Source organism: Pelodiscus sinensis, chromosome 3, assembly GCF_052426305.1.
Source record: "Pelodiscus sinensis isolate ZL-2025 chromosome 3, ASM5242630v1, whole genome shotgun sequence".
Classification (NCBI taxonomy): domain Eukaryota; kingdom Metazoa; phylum Chordata; order Testudines; family Trionychidae; genus Pelodiscus; species Pelodiscus sinensis.
Window position 1 is genome coordinate 48,227,038 of NC_143054.1, and position 18,351 is coordinate 48,245,388.

At 43.8% G+C, this 18,351-nt stretch overlaps 1 protein-coding gene across 1 annotated transcript in view; it reads left to right on the forward strand.

Annotated features, from left to right (window-relative positions):
• The window catches only part of LOC149524645 (isoaspartyl peptidase/L-asparaginase-like), a 73,003-nt gene that overhangs the window by 35,102 nt on the left and 19,550 nt on the right, over positions 1-18,351 (forward strand). Inside the window, exon 4 of the mRNA XM_089776924.1 lies at positions 2,840-2,950. Within this exon, the coding sequence (XP_089633050.1) occupies positions 2,840-2,950 (111 nt within the window). The remainder of the gene's footprint in view (positions 1-2,839; positions 2,951-18,351) is intronic.

The following is an 18,351-nucleotide window of genomic DNA, read 5'->3' on the forward strand; positions in this document are numbered from 1 at the left end:
CGTCAGGTGAAGGTGACTACAATTGCACCTTCAAATAGATGCTCATCACAGAAACTCATCCTTTCTAGGAGTGCAGGAGCCATGTTCTTCGGAGTCTTTGCGATCCTCCTTGAAAGTAGGAATAAGAGATCCTCCGGAAAAGAGCTTATTGTCCGGAGGATCGCGTCCAGACTGGCGCTTTTCTCCGGCTTATCTACAAGCCGGAAAAAAGCGGCAGCCATGTTAATGCAAATGCCACGGGGATATTTAAATCCCCCGCGGATTTGCCTATTCCAAAGTGCTACATTTGCATCCCTATTACGGAATAGGGGCCAATGTAGACACAGCCAGGCAGTATCACTGCAAGTTTTTCCAGTCTTCCTTGTCAAAGTCTCTCTGTGCTGATTGAGAGGCCACCCAGAAAGGGAGAAGACCTCTGTCTTCAAGCTCATTCTGGTTTTGGATTCACTATTGATGTGATACTGGGAGCAAAGTTACTAGCTCCAGTCCCAGTCCTTCAAACACTTATAAATGTGCCTGGCTTTACTCAGATGTGTTTTATTGATTTAAATAGTAAAAACTACATAACTAATACTAAAAATGTACCAAAGCATTTGTGGGAGCATGATCTATTATGGTGAGATTGTAATGTGACTATCTCTCTGCAAGGAACTGGACTGAGGTCACTATGTCATTCCATATAAGCCATCAAACAGCTAAAATAATAAAATTTTCTCTGAAAATAAGAACTCCTTTTGACTACTTAAAAGAAGAGAAATATTTCTAATCTCTAATACATGGAAAATCATAGTTTGGGATTTACATAAATTATGAAAAAATCGCAAACACTTCCAGTGGCTAGCAGCACTAGATAAGTCAATATAAATGAATAATGAATTGAGATGATATGCTCTGTATTTGTATTCTAGAAATATCATGGTCATCAAGCCACTGTTTGATATTTAGGAGCTGTTCTGATACAGCAAACAACACATTTACAATCTTTACAATGGACTTTTATAATCCCTTCTACATAATAATTATTTTCTTCAAGCAAGGGGAAACAAACTTAACTTTTTAAAATATATATCTGGTAAGTGGGAAAAGATCTTTATTTTATATGAATATTCTTTAATAGTATTAATTATTAAACAAATATTTTAGGTCATATTTTCAACCAGCCTTTTTATATGTGCTCATAGATTTTGAGATACCTCCATTGTATATATCTGCTTAGATTAAATCTTATTTGCATATGCATACGCTAAATGCACAAATGCAGATCTCAGTAAGTGAAAAAGGATGCTCTTGCAAATTTTGTAGGTCTATTGATAATTGAGCTCATTGATGAGACCTCAATTCATACAAATAAAAACTATTTACTTGTAGCAAGTGTTGCTTATGCAAGTGGTTTTTTTTTTCATTCTATTTACATGATATATTCAGAAAACACATACATGCTACCTATTTTCATACTGCTAAGAGAAGCTAAATGTAAGTAGAAAACTTTTGTTTTAGGGAAAAGAGACAGAAATTATTTCTATGCAGCCTCATTGGTATACCAGTAGAAGGCTGACATATTTTTTTTCCAAAGAGTATGGGCAGGAAAGGGAACAGATTCAGGACAGCTGTCAAAGCTTTTTCTGTGCATGGTGGTGAAAAAGAGATATACCTCGGTCTACAGTAGGGGATAAATTCAAATTAAGAGATGCAACTTCAGCTATGTTCATTGTGTAACTGAAGTCCAAGTACCTTAACTCAAATTTTGGTGCCATCCGCAGTGTAGGAAGTCAAAGTGAGCACACTCTCCCTTTAACTTCCCTTACTCCTTGTAGAAGTGGGGCTATCAGCATCGACTGCACTGTCCCTCTCCGTTCGAATTAGCATGTCTTCACTTGACCTGCTAATTCAAACCCTGGAGGATTGACTGCAGCTGCTTTGATCTTCTCTTTAGTGTAAACAAGCCCATAGAGTGAAATTCGCTCCTGCACATAGGTCTTTCCAAAGAAATATGCAACATTAGTGCATAGGACTTGTGAGAATACTATATATAATGGTGATTTTAGTTGTAGTGAATGATTTATTGATAGCGCAGTACTCGGTTGGCTATGGACATGCAGGAGAGGTTTATCAATTAGCTCCCAAAGAATGGAATGAGCTGTGACTACATCTGGGTGCCTGAGGCAATATTTTCCTTTGACCCCTCCCTGGACAAGGCACATTAATTACTTCTGTAATGTTCTTCTGCAAATAGGTTCTGAGAATGAAATGTCCATGAAATGTAATTGCTATCCTTTTTCAAATTGTGCACTCTGATGAGGAATTAGCAAGGGAAATTATCTCACTTTCCAGTGCCCAAGGAATAGAAAAAAGCCAAGTACTGTATCAGCCAAAATGTTGTGTGTCGGGGGAGGTTATTCAGAGAAATGAAGGTCCTGTGAAATTCAGATTTGAATAATTAACTTACACTAAAGAACTCAGTTATCCTGAAAGGGACTTATATTTTGTTTTGGATGATACTACAATATTAACAGCTCTTTGGACCCAGTCCTTCAAACTCTGGCTCATCAGAGTGGTCCTTACCACGGTAAGGAATTTCATTGAAGTGGGAGCAGTGGGGAAACCTGATATCAAAAGTGTCTGCTTGCTTCTTGGTTTGTAGGCTTCAGATGATAAGTTCTATTTTAATTTTATTTTATTTTATTTGCTGTGGTGTAAAATGATAATTTAAAGCATTTCAAAGCCTTTTATGTGACAATAGCTGAGAGTAAATTTGCTCTGTTTACAAACATTTGTGCTGCAGTTGCCAAGATGTGAAGATTAAACTGCTTTATAGAATTTACATGCGGTTTGTAAACAGGTTCAGGTGGCTATGCTGACAACCTTGTTGGTGCTGTCTCTGCAACTGGTCATGGAGAGTCCATCATGAAAGTCACTCTTGCAAGGCTTATTCTCTTTCATATGGAACAAGGTAAGGCAGTCCTCATATTGATAAATGCATCTCCGCTGCTTAAACACTATGGCTACGTCTAACACTGGCACGATTTTCCGGAAATGCTTTTAAGGGAAAAGTTTTCCGTTAAAAGCATTTTCGGAAAAGCGTGTCTAGATTGGCAGGACGCTTTTCCGGAAAAGCACTTTTTCCGGAAAAGCGTCCGTGGCCAATCTAGACGTGCTTTTCCGCAAAAAAGCCCCGATCGTCATTTCCGCGATCGGGGCTTTTTTGCGGAAAACACTACTGTGCTGTCTACACTGGCCCTTTTCCGGAACAGTTTTCCGGAAAAAGACTTTTGCCCGAACGGGAGCAGCATAGTTTTTCCAGAAAAGCACTGATGATTTTACATTAGATCGTCAGTTCTTTTCCTGAAATTCAAGCGGCCAGTGTAGACAGCTGGCAAGTTTTTCCGGAAAAGCAGCTGATTTGTCAAAAACTCATCTGTTTTTTCGAAATTTTTTTTTAGAAAAAGCAGGTGCGTTTTTTCTGCATCCCTGTAAACCTCGTTCTACAAGGAAGAAGGGATATTCTGAAAGAGAGGGATTTTTTCTGACATTTGGCCCCATGTAGATGGGCCAAATGCCAGAAAAGCCTCTTTTGGAAGAAAAGCAGAAAAAGATACGTTAATTGCAGTTCACAATTGCGGTTCACAATTTGAGTATCTTTTTCCAACTTTTTTTGTAGTGTAGACATAGCCACAGATTTCTCTATTGATTCTCATCCCTATTTCCTAAGCTTGACAAATGATATTGCGTACAAAACTAAGAAGAATGCAGGATGATTATGTAATCAGAATCATACTCTATGTGCATTTGGAACATCCTCTCAATGTGCAGCAGTCATCAAAAAAGCAAACAGAATTTGTTAGGAATCATTAAAAAGGAGATAAAGAATAAGACAAAGAATATCTTATTACTGCTGTATAAATCCATGGTATAGTCTCATCTTGAATACTGTGTACAGATGTGGCCACCTCATCTCAAAAAAAGGTATTTTGGCATTGAAAATGGTTCAGAAAAGGGCAACAAAGATGATTAGGGGTTTAGAACAGATCCCATATGAAGAGGGACTAAAAGGACTGGGACTTTTCATCTTAGAAAAGAAGAGACCGGGGGCGATATGAAAGAGGTTTATAAAATCATGACAAATATGGAGAAAGTGAATAAGGAAAAGTTATTTACTTGCTCCCATAACACAAGATCTAGGAGACATCAAGTGAAATTAATAGATAGAAGATTTAAAACAAACAAAAGGAAGTATTTCTTTATGCAGTGCATAGCCAACCCGTGGAAAAACCTTGCCAGGGGATATTGTGAAGACTAGGACTTTAACAGGGTTCAAAAAAGAGCTAGATAAATTCATGGAGGTTAGGTCCATCAATACTTATTAGCCAGAATGGATAGGAATAGTGTCCCTTGCCTCTGTTTGTCAGGGGCTGCAAATGGGTGACAGGGGAGGGAGCACATGACAATTACCTATTCTGTTTACTCCCTTTGGGACATCTGGTATTGGCCACAATGAGAAGACATTCTTGTGTTCTTATAGAAGCTTTCAGTATACAGATAGGCTGCATCTAGACTGGCATGATTTTGTGCAAATACTTTTAACGGAAAAGTTTTTCTGTTAAAAGTATTTGCGCAAGAGAGCATCTATACTAGCATGCACCTTTGCACAAAAGATTTGCTTTTGCACAAAAGCATCCCTGCAAGTGTAGACTCTCTCTTGTGCAAGAAAGCTCTGATGGCCATTTTAGCCATCGGGCTTTTTTACGCTAGAAATTAACTTGGCTGTCTACGCCGGCCCTCTTGCGCAAGAATACTTGCGCAAGAGGGCTTATCCCTGAGCAGGAGCGTCGGAGTATTTCCTCAAGAACCACTGATTTTGTACAGTACAAAGTCAGTGTTCTTGCGCAAATACTCGTGGCCAGTGTAGACAGGCGGCAAGATTTTGCGCAAAAGCAATCGCTTTTGTGCAAAATCTTGCCAGTCTAGACGCAGCCATAATGTTTTGGAGGAAAATGTGTAACATATATTGAGTCCATTGTTAGCAACAGCACAATAACTCTAAGTTGCAGATTCTTTTAGATATTGTAAGCAGCCATGCAGAGGGGAAAGGACTATTTTACTTGCCCTGTTAGGGTACGTCTACACAGCAACATTATTTCAAAATAACTAGCATTATTTTGAAATAACTTAGTCCACATCTACACAGCAGGCAGTTATTTCAAATTAATGTCAAAATACTGCCAAGCTGGAGGACTTCTTATTCTAACTCCTATAAACCTCATTGTATGAAGAGTAAGGGAAGTCGGAGGAAGAGTGCTCTATTTCGAAATAAGTGCAGTGTAGACATTCCCAATTTCAAAATAAGCTATTTTGAAATATCCTAATTGACATAGCTTAATTTGCGTAGCTTATTTCAAGTTATGCCCTGCTGGGTAGATGCACCCTTATGCTCTATATGATCTCTAAAGCTAATAAACAACACTACTCATTTCTATAGTATGTTTGGGGGCAATTTTGAATGTAAATTCCAAAGACCCCACTGAGTCTCAGAATTATTATTATGGTTCATATTCACTTGAACAGGGATTGAAATTTTATTACAGTTACAGTAATTGGCGTATTTTTATGGATTCATTTTTTAATTTGGCACCCACTCAGACTTCACTGCTCATGCTACAATAGTAGCATGATGAATTACTGTGAGTTTTTTATTCATTATTATTAAATTTAATTATTTTTGCTCATGTACCCAGATGTGAACAGCGTCAGTTTTCTAATCTAATAATACAGGCTGTTTGGAAAATATGTGCTGTCAATTAGAGGCATTTTATAATAGAAACGATAAAAAGAATCATTAATGAAAAGTAGTTTGCCTCCCTATGTACTGGCTTCAGTTAATCAAAGGTGCTTTGAAATTGAAATCATTAATTAACTTTGCCTGTTTGTGAACTGATCAAGCACTCTGAGAGCAGCTGAGAATCTGTGAAATGAAGTTCTTCTGAAAAAGAAAACAGCATTAATAGTCTCTGTTTTTTCCAAATGATAAATTTTATTCTCTGCTATCAATAGCATATTCCAACAAGACTGTTGCATTGTTTACCATATTTTAAATAAATAGGAAACAGAGGATCTGATTTCAGGTGAATTCATGTTGGGTATTTGCATTGCAGGAAAGCTGGGTGAATATTTTTCAATTAACCTTTTTGTTTGTTTGTTTTTGTTACCAAACAAGGCAGATTTAGATTGACCAAACTATTTAGCAAATTGGGGTTGATTTTGGTCAATGTTTTTGGCACAAATGTTTTGTTTTTCTCTGGGTTTCAAAATGAATCAGTTTTATATTATCAAAATAAACAATTTTGGTTCTTTGGAAAAACTCACAAAACTACTAGGCTGTGTCTAGACTGGCCAGTTTTTCCTGAAAATCAGCCGCTTTTCCGGAAAAACTTGCCAGCTGTCTACACTGGCCGCTTGATTTTCCGCAAAAGCACTGATGATCTACTGTGCAAAATCAGCCGCTTTTCTGGAAAAGCTTTGCCACTCCTGTTTGGGCAAAAGTCCTTTTTACGAAAAACTGTTGTGCAAAAGGGTCAGTGTAGACAGCTAGCTAACGCTTTTGCAGAAAAGCAGGCAAAATGCAAAAAAAGCGGTTTGGATGCCGGAAGACCCCGTAGGAGCCCCGGACTTCCTGGTAACCCGAGCTCTTAAAGCAGTCTCAGGCTCCTGAGCGCATGTGGCAGGAGCGTGCCTCAGACCTCCAACCCACGGCTCCCCTGCCCTGTCCAGCAGCCATCTGAGCCAGCCATGGCAGCTCAGGGTGCTGAGCCACCTGCATCCCCAGCACAGGAGGCCCCCAGGGGCTGGAAACGACGGGCCCTCTTGTGGTCACCCAGGGAGCTGGAGACCCTCCTGGACCTTTAGGAGGAGACGAGGGCCTCTATGACACCAGGTCCCGGCGCCACAATGACGACATCTATGGCTGCATGGCCCAGGTACTAGCCCAGCAGGGACATCCAGCCCGGAACCTCGATCAGGTCCGGGCGAAGGTCAAGGAGCTGCGCCTGGGTTACATGCGGGCTAGTGAGGGCAGGGGGGCAGGACCAGACACCTGCCCCCACTATGACCAGCTGCATGCCATCCTTGGCCAGCCAGCCCCGCAAGCCCCGGACGTACCCATAGACACCTGCGTGCGCCCCCCCATCACCCGGACCACTGAGGCAGGGGAAGGAGACAGCAGAGCATCGGAGGAGGAGGCCAGCATCGCCACCCAGCAGGCCCCCTCCAGCAGCCCCTCCGAGGCCTGGGAAGGATCCACCGGTGAGTCTTGCACTTTGCACTCACAAGGGCAGGGGACGGGGGGGCGGAGCCAGGCGCCCGGAGGGGGCAAGGGGAGAGCATGTCACTCAGGCCACGTGAGCTGCTCGCTGTGTAGCATTAGGCAGCAAGCAGCACGTGCAACCACGTGCAGCCTGGTGACCGAGCGGCACATGGCCGCGGCAGGCAGCTGCAGGGCATGTCTGGGACCGTGCTGCTCACACACATTTCGGTGGGACCAAGGGGAAGGGTGGATGCCGACTGGAACTGGCCAGGGCCCCAGGGACTCAGCCCAGAACCCGCACCTCCACCAAGGGTGCAGCACGCAGAACGGCACACTGTCCCATGCCTGGCTGTGAGGCACAGCCAGCTGCTCTTGGGTAAACCGCAGCATCACAGCCCTGTGAAAGTGGCCCCCACCGAGCCCCTCGCCTGTTCCCGGTGCCTTCGCTGGCTCCCCGAGGGAAGTCCCCACTGCGGCCACACATGTCCCTGGGCTACGTGTGTGAGGGATAGTGTGGAGGGGAAGTGCTCGGGCCGCCCTTAGGGCCACCTGAGTTTTGCTGCAAGGATGGGACACTTCCCCCCAGTCACTCTTCTGGTTTCTTTCCAGAAGATATCCCACGCGATGGGGGTCTTAGAGCCCAGACCACCTCTGCCAGATGTGCTCCCAGGTACTGTGTGGAGATGCATCTCACTCCCTGTCAAACACCAGTGATTAGCCCAAAGCCTCACAGTCTCCACCGGCAGGGAGTTCCACAGGTGAACACAACACAAGCGCCCTCCCGCCCTCCACGGGGCCAGGACACAGACCGGTGGTTACAATACATGGAGGAGGACCCTACTCCAGGGCCGGTCCTCCTTGCAAACATACAACACGGGGGGCAGGGGAGGAACTGAGTGGGCCCAAGCCACATTACTGTGGGGTCACCTAGGCTCAGGGGTGGAGAGCATGAGGTGTGGGGACAGTAGCCGGTCTGCATGACTGACCCATCCTTTCTTCTCCTCTCTGCAGCGGGACCAAGCACAAGCCAGAGACCCTCCAGTCCGGCAGCAGCAGCAATCCCAGCTGCCCAACCACGCAGGCACAGGCTCAGCCACCAGGACCAGCTCCTTTGCCAGCATGTGCAGGCGGTCGAGCGAATAGAGGCCTCAATTCGCGAGCGCGCCCACGGGGACCTGCAGTGGCGCCAGGAGGCCTGGGCTGCCTTCCAGGCCCAGTGCACGCGTATGGCTGACTCCATCACCACCTTCACTGCACACATAGCGCATGCCATACATTACGGCATGACCTTACCCCATGTCCCCGCCATCCCTCCCCTAGCACTGCCCATGCCCCCTCCTGCCCTTGCAATGCCCCCTCCTCCAATGCCCCTGCACTGCCCCATCCTCCTGCCGCCCCTGCAATGCCTCCTCCTCCTGCCGCCCCTGCAATGCCTCCTCCTCCTGCCCACCTCCCCGTGCAGGCTGCCCCGATGCGGCCTGCCCTGCACGTGCAGGTCCACCCCCGCAGGGGCCACCCCTCCCAGGAGTAGCTCCTCCCCGTCCCCGTCCCAGTTGAAGGCCTCCTCCCCCTCCTCCTTATAAATAAAAATATATAATTTTTCAGTTGAAAGCAAAACTGTGTTGGTTATTGTGTTACTCGAGGTAACTGTAATAAATGAATTGAGATGCCAATTAGCCAACTAAATTTAAGAGGATTACTAAATGCGGACACCAAAATCTGTATCTATCACTGGTCGGCCCTTTAAGTGGTCATTGGTTTGTGGTGCATAAATAAATACTGATACTTTTAAGTAAAATTTAAACCACAACTATATTAACATAGATAACAAACAAGCAAGAAAGGTTAAAAGACGCACACAAAAGAAATACATAACATAGTCTAGAAGCAGGGGATGATTGTAGTGTTGTTGGCAATCTCAGTCCTTTGGTCCTTCCGGGCCTTGGGAGAGGAACAGCCAGGAGATCCCTCGAAGACGACTGGAATCGGGTACGCTGACTCAAGCCTTCCGCACGAACCACGAATCCTCTTCCTATTCTTTGGGACAGCTCAGACAGGCGATGGTGGCCTAAACCCTAGCCTAAACTAAAAAGAAAAACCCTAACTACGCCCAACACACCCGACGAACATTCACGATGACGGACGATGTGCTTGGAACTGACGCTTTACAATTGGGGAGAGGTAAGAGGGGGTGAAGAGGAGGGGATGGGAGGGAGTCGTAAGGGGATGTGGGTTGCATCCAAGGCTCCCCCGCAGTTGGGGAACCCGAGGGCAATGAAGCCAGCCAGTGTAGCATTCACATCGCGCAGGCGGATGACTCTCGGTAGCAGGACATCATTGATGGCATGGACAAAATGCATAAGGGTGCAGAGAAACACAAGGGAACACATCACATAAGGCAGGGGTGAGAGTGTGCTCCCTTGGGCCCCGCCCCAATGATTCCCTCTGTCCTCATGCACACACACACACACACACACACACACTCACACCAGGGTCCCCTCGCCCCACGGCCCGCCCCGCCCCACCAGCAGGCCTGTGCAAGGGAGGGACGGCCCAAACCCCTGGGTGACCCAGCCTGGAGTCTTGGCTGCCCCTGGGTATGGAGTGCAACACCCTCCCTGCACCCCACTCCCCACTCCCCCTGGGACTTACCTCCATCACGATGACACCGATGGTGGATCTTCCCACCCTGAATTGCTGTGCCACCAAGCGGTAGCTGTCCGGGGTGGCCAGCTTCCATAGCGCAATGGCGACCCTCTTGTCGATGGGGATGGGTGCACGCAGCCGGGTGATGGCTCTCTGTAGCACAGGGGTGAGCCAGGCGCACAGCTCCAGGACTGTCCGTTTTCGCATGCAGAAATTCCAGAGCCATTGCTGGTCATCCCATTGCTCGAGGACCAGCCGGTCCCACCAGTCCGTACTGGTGTCCAATCTCCAGAGTGGCCTCTCCACCCTGGGGTGCTGATGCCATAGGGACGCCATGACCTCCCTGGTGAGGGAGTCGAAGGCGATCTCTGCCTCCTGGTCCTGAAAGACGAGGGCACCAGCCTGGAGCACCAGCTGCAGGCACTCGAAAATGGCTGACAGGGGCCAGAGCAGGCACATGGCCACCCACGGCTCCATGGCAAACAGAGCAGGGCACAAGAAAGCAAAATCAGGAAAAAGCAGTCGGGGACAAAAGGGTGGTGTCCCCAAAAGTCAGAGGGCAACCACCAAACCTGCTATGGCTGTCAGTCTCAGGCAGAGGCCCTAACGCATGGAGCAGGAGACAGACAGCTGTCCGGTGAGACCCCTTTAAGCACGTGTCTGAACGGAGCTCCGGCCCTGTCCCCGGAAAGGTCTGGTGGCCTTTTGTCCTCTTCAAAATGGTTCCGGGCTTCTGCTTTTCCGCAAAAGCACATCGTTATAACGATAACTCCGGGACCAATCTAGACACATTTTTCCGGAAATACTTTTAACGGAAAACCTTTTTCGTTAAAAGTATTTCCAGAAAATCATGCCAGTCTCGACATAGCCCTAGTGATGATGTTGATCTCACATGCAATAAGCTAGTACTAGGATGCTCACCTGAAATGCTTTGAATTCCTTCTCTGGAACTGGGTCTAAATGTAGGACTCCAACCTCCCAGGTGCAGGCCTTAACCCCCAGGCAGTAGAATTATGTTTTTGCCTAATCAATACCTATTCAAGAATTTTATACAAAATGGAACCACTCTGGCATGAGAGACTGAGAGCAGCTCACTTTAGAATAGCCAGTGAGATGCTATGGGGCACTTGAGTACAAGTCCTATTCCAGAACAGTTTTATTAATCTAACCCTTCATTTCAAGGAGAGTCAGGTTCAAATTACTACCTTAGAGCAGGGACTCATGTCTGGGTGTCTTGCATCCTAAATGGTGTCCTAACTATTGCACTCTTTGGGTATGTCTAGACTACAGGCTTTTGTCAACAGAAGTTTTGTCAACAGATACTGTCGACAAAGCTTCTGTCAACAAAGAGCGTCTAGACTACATTCAGTTCTGTCAACAAAGCAACATGCTTTGTCGACATGGCAGTGTAGACACAAAGGACAGTTTAGATGCAATAACACCTTCTGTCGACAGAACTCAGTCGACAAAAGGCGTTATTCCTCGTAAAATTAGGTTTACCAGCGTCGACAAAACTGCTGAGTTCTGTCGACGTTATGTCGACAGAACTCAGCGGTAGTGTAGACGCAGGTTTAGTTTTGTCGACAAAAGTCCACTTTTGTCAACAAAACCCTGTAGTCTAGACACAACCTTTGGCATTAAAGTCAGAAAGAAGGAAGGGGGCATTTCTGCCTTCTCTCATTTTATTAATCTAGCCTTTCATTTTCTTCACTTTTATTTTAAAATCTTACATAAAATATTTTGAGTGAAACAAAACTCATTTGAGCTGAAACGAAACTTTTTTAGTGTTTTCAATTAACTGAGAAATTAAAAATATTTGGGGTTGAGTTTTATCTGACTCATGGTGGATTTTTCAGAACTGCTGGTGAACCAAAAACAATTTGTTCACACACTTCTAGCTGGCCTAACCTCATGGTATTTCATTTGTATCTTTAAAACATATTAGATATATTTTAAAAATAAGTATTAATCCAATGTATATACCATGTTCTTATTTTTCTAAAACATTATAGACTACCATGTTAGATGGCTCTAATAAACCTTAAATTAAAAGAAACCTTGGGGAAAAAAGTGTATACCCATAAAGTGTATTATGGAATAGTCATAACTACTGACAGGATGTTATGAATGGATATTTGCAAAGAGAGATTTCCTATCTGCAACCCTCTGCTGCAGGTTTTACCACAGCAGGAGATGACCTAGGTCAATAGCTGGTATTTTGGTAGTTGTCCTCCTCATGCTGTATTCTCCAACCCTGAATTTCCATTGATAAGTAACTGGCAGCTATATTATTTCCCCTACATGGCTTTAACTTTCTTCAGATAAAACTCACTTTATCTTCATGAAGTGAATTCCTCCTGAATGTGTGATATTTTCTCATGATGTGTGCATACATTTTAAATTTCATGAGTTCTTCGTTTTAAAGGCTTTAAATAGTTGTGTATGTTTCTTTACAAGATCAGTTTGAAAAAGTAAAAAGTGGGCGTATTCCTCCATTATGTTGTAAAATATTTAATAGATTAAATTACTGAAGGCTCCTTAGTTACTAAAGAATTTCACAGCTGGGTTACACTTTCCAGCTTATTTTTAATTCAGAAAGAAGGGAACTCAGACAGAAAGGTATCTGTTATAAATAGGATGAATCACAAAGTCTACATATGTGTCAAATTACCTCTGGCAAATCTGATGTGATCATGAAGAAACAATCAGAAAAAAATTGCTCCCCAGGAACCCAATCATCCAGACCTTCCTGAGCAAGGAGTTTCTCTTGGGCATGGCCTGCACAACATGGTTAACAGTTGGAAATTACAGAGATCTTAATTTAGAGCCCAGACTTACAAGGTGCTAAGAGCCCAGTGAAGGTGGTGGAAGCTGACAGTGCTCAGCGGTAGTGACAAGTAAAATGTACATCTTTTACTTTTCATAATGTGACAGCATTCTGTAATGTCAGAGCTTAGATTTTAGATGCTTTTAGTAACACTAAAATTTGGACAAAATATTTCTGCATTATTTGTGTTCATTATTTGTATTTGAGAGATAAGGTGAGTGAGATAATATCTTTTATGGGACCATCTTTTGCTAGTAAAGGAGACAAGCTTTTGAGCTACACAAAGCTCTTTTTCACATTGTCTCTCTAATATCTTAGAATCAGCATGGATATAACAACACTGCATTGCTGTACTATAATAGCAATAACAATCATTTGCTGTACTTCTACAATCAGTAATAGTGGGGCACAAAATAACAGTGACAGCTGTTCTCTAGAAATGCCCAAGCGTATACTGTAACTCTGCACATTCTCCATGGGGTATATTAATAAAACTGTGTGTTGATTTATAAATATAGCACTGCATTTTCCTTTGGAGTCTTTCAAGCCAACTGACACCAGCCTTATGGGGCCATCCTCTAGAATTTAATTACTTGATAATATATATATATATTAGACAATTGATAGAATTTTCCTGTAAGTTGGTTTTACAAAATCCCATAAAAAGAATGTTATTGGCTACTTATTTCTATAGAATATTAGAGCAATTTTATATAATGCTATTAAATTTCTATAGACTTCTATTGGTTTCATCCCTATTAAATTCTATAGGGCTTTTCTAATAGTATACAAATGTAAATAATTGTAATTCTCAATTACATAATTACAGTAATTTCAAAATTATTTTAATTAGCCAGAGCAAATTTTTACTGATATCTATCATTATCTTCTCTATGATATTATGAGTCATATCTTTTTCTTTTTTCCATTTTTTCAGATACGGTCTATTGTTAGGATGACATGACAGCTGCAATTATGTCAGCATGTCACATTACACAACCTAACTGACTGTTATGTCAAACCTGGCAGACTGAGTGGGGCATGATTTGCTAATACAGTATAAAAGTTTGCAAATGGTTTTAGCAAATATTTCCTACTATATTTAAACCCCAAAAAATTAACAGATGATTTTTTTCTGAAACTGCATAACTACATGTGTGGATCTTTCCATTAGGCTGTGTCTACACTGGCACCTTTTTCCGGAAATGCTTAAAATGGAACAGTTTTCCATTTTAAGTATTTCCAGAAAAGCGTGTCTACATTGGCGGCGCGCTTTTCCGGAAAAGCAGAAGCCCGGAGCCATATTGAAGAGGGCAAAGGCCACCAGACCTTTCCAGGGGCGGGGCCAGAGCGCCGTTCAGACACATGCTTAAAGGGGTCTCGCCGGACAGCCGTTGGTCTCCTGCTCCCGTGCTTTGGGACCTCTGCCAGGGACTGGCACCCTTAGCAGGTTCAGTGGTTGCCCTCTGACTTTTGGGGACACCACCCTTTGGCCCCCAACTGCTTTTCCCTGAGTTTTGTTTTTTCTGCCCTGATCTGTCTGCTCGGTCACCAGGCTGCATGTGGTTGCACGTGGCCTGAGTGACATGCTCTCCCCCTCCTCCCTCTGGGCACCTGGCTCCTCTCCCCCCCCCGCCCTCCGTCCCCACCCTTTGGGAGTGCAAACTGCAAAGACTCACCAGTGGGTTCCTCCCCGGCCTCGGCCTCAGAGGAGCTCCTGGAGGGGGCCTGCTGGGCGGTGGCAACGCTGGCCTCCTCTCCACCGGACACGCTGCCACTCTCCTCTCCCTCCCCTGCCTCAGTGGGTCAGACGATGGGGGGGGCGCTGGCACGTGTCCACTGGGACACCCGGGGTTTGCGGGGCTGGCTGGCCCACAAAGGCATTTATCCGCTCGTAGTACGGGCAGGCATCTGGTCCTGCCCCCCTGCCTTCGCTGGCCCAGACATACTGCAGCCGCAGCTCCTTGACCTTGGAGCGGACCTGCTCACAGTTCCGGGTGAGGTGTCCCTGCTGCGCCAGGTTGTCGGCCAGCCGCGTGTATATATCCACGTTCCACCGCCTGGAGTGCAGGTCGTGGAGACCCTCCTCCTCCTGCCAGAGGTCCAGGAAGGTCTCCAGCTCCCTGGGGGTCCAGGATGGGGCCCACCATTTGTGGCCCCTGGGGGCCTCCTGAGCTGGGGGTGCAGGTGGCTCTCCACCCAGAGCTGCTATGGGTGCCTTTTGATGCTCGCTGGGCAGGACAGGGGCACCATAGAAAACCTCAGGCTGCAAGTCTGAGGCATGCTCCTGCCACGTGCACCCAGCAGCCTCCAAGCTCTTTAAGAGCTCGGGTTACCAGGAAGTTCAGGGCTCCTACAGGGTCTCGCGCCGTGCAAACCGCTTTTTGTCGTTTCTTCTGCTTTTCCGGAAAAGCTGTCTACACTGGCCCTTTTCTGGAAAAGCTTTTCCGGAAAAAGGACTTTTGCCCGAGCGGGAGCAGCGTAGCTTTTCCAGAAAAGCGGCTGATTTTGTACAGTAAATCATCACTGCTTTTCCGGAAATTCAAGGGGCCAGTGTAGACAGCTCGCAGCTTATTCCGGAAAAGCGGCTGATTTTCCGGAATAAGTGGCCCAGTGTAGACACAGCCATTACTGTGCAGAACTGGAAGAACAGACACCTCTGAGGCACCAACTCTTCAGATCCCTACTTGGTCCAGCCTTTATTTTTGTTTTAAGTTAGTTTTAATTATGTTAAGTTGTGCCATCAAGGGTGTGGTTCTGGTGGCTACTGTTTAAAGTTGAACAGAGTTACCTCTACCTATTTTAGATGTAGAGCTCATTAGGTACACATGAGACCATAGGCAAGTAACACATACAAGCATAAGAATAATGTTCCCTTTGTGTTTTCAATTTTAAAGTTACCAACAGAGTTGTGAATGTCATGGCTTATACAACCACAAGATTTATCCAGTTATAACTACAAATATTTTCACATCCTCCTATATATGTGCCTCTAGAAATCTGAGGGGCTTCATTTACTAAAGGTTGCATATATTTCCTGTTAGACTCATTAGCATCAGTATCCCGAAGTTAAGACATATGTTAGAGACAGATGTTCCTCTGTGCCTCATTTTACCCCTTCGTACCTCTTTTCCCATAATCCTATGTCATTGGGTTATTCTTCAGTCACTTACTTACATCAGCATTTCTTATCCCCAAGGCCTAAAATAGCTAAACTAAAATCTTGCAACCTTCAGCCTATGGGTCTTGCATTTTAATGATGTTCCTTCCTTAATTAGATATCTAATATGTAATTATGCCTTTTAAATGATGATTAATCTCATTCTTCTGTAATTCTACAACTTATCTCTATATCTTGTTTTGTTATTTTTGAAACAATGTTACATATGGAACTCACCACAGGCTGATTGTCCAATGCCTGTGCTGTAATTACACGTTAAAAGTGATGGGTCAAATGATTAATTAACATGGCCCTCTCTGGGGAAAAAAGGAGGTGGAAATTAAATAGCTATAGAGAAAAGCATCTTCCTTAGCTGCAGAAAGTCCCTAGGAAAGATAGTACAGGCCCTTCTATCATCATCTCTGTGAAGCCTACTCTTATCAGAAGACTTTTAGGCTGCAGCAGAGAACTCCAACTGAGTTCAGCAACAAGTCACCAGGACCAGATGGCATTCACCCAGGAGTTCTAAAAGAACTAAAATGTGAAATTACAAAATTACGAACTGGTTTGTAACCTATTCATTCTGTACCTTATGACTGGAGAATAGCTAATGTGACGCTAATTTTTAAAAAGGGTTCTAGAGTTGATCCTCACTATTACAGGTTGATTAGTCTAATTGCCATACTGGTTGAAACTATAGTAAAGACCAAAATTGTCTGACACACAGATAAACATAATTTGTGGAGGGAAATTTAAAATTGTTTCTGTAAAGGGAAATCACACCTAACCAATCTCCTAGAATTCTTTTAGGGGAACCAACAAGCATGTGGACATGGGCAATATAGTGTATTTAGATTTTGAGATTTTCTTTGGAAAGATCTCTCACCAAAAGCTCTGAAGTAAATTGTCATGGGAGAAAAGGGAAGGTCCTCTCACGGATTGATAACTGCTTAAAAGATATGAAGCAAAAGGTGTGAATAAGTGGTCAATTTTCAGAATAGAGAGAGGTAACTAGTGATGTCCCACAAGGGTCCATCCTGGGACAAATCCCTTTCAATATATTCATAAATGATATGGAGAAAGTGGTAAATTGTGAAAAGGCAAAATTTGCAGATGATATTAAACTGCTCAAGATAGTTAAGTCCAAAGCAAACTATCATAGAATCATAGATACGAGAACTGGAAGGGACCTCGAGAGGCCAATGAGTCCAATCCCCTGCCCTTACAGCAGGACCAAGCACCATCTAGACCATCCCTGATAGATGTCTATCTAACCTGCTCTTAAATATCCCCAGAGCTTCAAAATGAAGAGCTTCAAAAGGATCTCACAAAACTAGTGCAATAAAATGGCAGATGAATTTTAATTTTGATATATGTAAAGTAAAGCATATTGGAAAACATAATCACAACTATACGTATAACATGATGGGGACTAAATTAGCTATTACCACTCAAGAGAGAGATCTTGGAGTCATGGTGGATAGTTGTCTGAAAACATTCACTCAGGCTATGGCTACACTGTATCCTTCTTGCAGAAAATCTTTTCAGGAAGAACGGCTCTTGAGCAAGAGGGGTTTTTTGTGCAAAAAGGAGCTATTTACACAGGTCCTTTTTGCGCAACAGCCTCTTGTGCAAAAGCAGCTGCTAATTAATTATGCAAATGAAGCACAGCAATATTCCTTGCCACACTTCATTTGCATAAGTTTTTCCACAAGAAGGCTACAGTGTAGCCGTAGCCTCAGTGTGCAGCAGCAATCAAAAAATCAAACAGAATGTTGGGAATAATAAAAAGGGATAGAGAATAAGACAGAATATCTTATTGCCTCTATATACATCTATGGTACACCCACACATCTTGAATACTGAATTCAGATGTGGTAGTCTCATCTCAAAAAAGATATCTTGACATTTGAAAAAACTTCAGAAACATGAAACAAAAATTATTAGGGGTATATGACAGCTGCCCCATGAGGAGAGATTAATAAAACTGGGATTTTTCAGTTTAGAAAACAGAAGTCTAGAGGGAAATATGATAAAGCTCTATAAATTCATGACTGGTGTGGAGGAAATAAATATGGAAAAGTTATTTACTTGCTCCCATAACACAAGATCTAGGTGTTAACCAAATGAAATTAATACATAGCAGATTTAAAACAAATAAAAGAAATATTTCTTCACACAGTCAACCTATGGAACTCCTTGCCAGAAGACATTGTGAAAGCCAGGACTTTAACAAGTTTAAAAAAAAAACTCAATAAATTCATGGAGGATAAGCTCATCAAAGGCTATTAACCAAGAATGATGTTCCTAGCCTCTGTTTGTCAGAAGATGGGAATGGGAAATGTGGGATGGAACACTACATGATTACCTGTTTGGTTTGCTTCTTGGGTCACTTGGTATTGGCTACTGTTGGAAGACAAG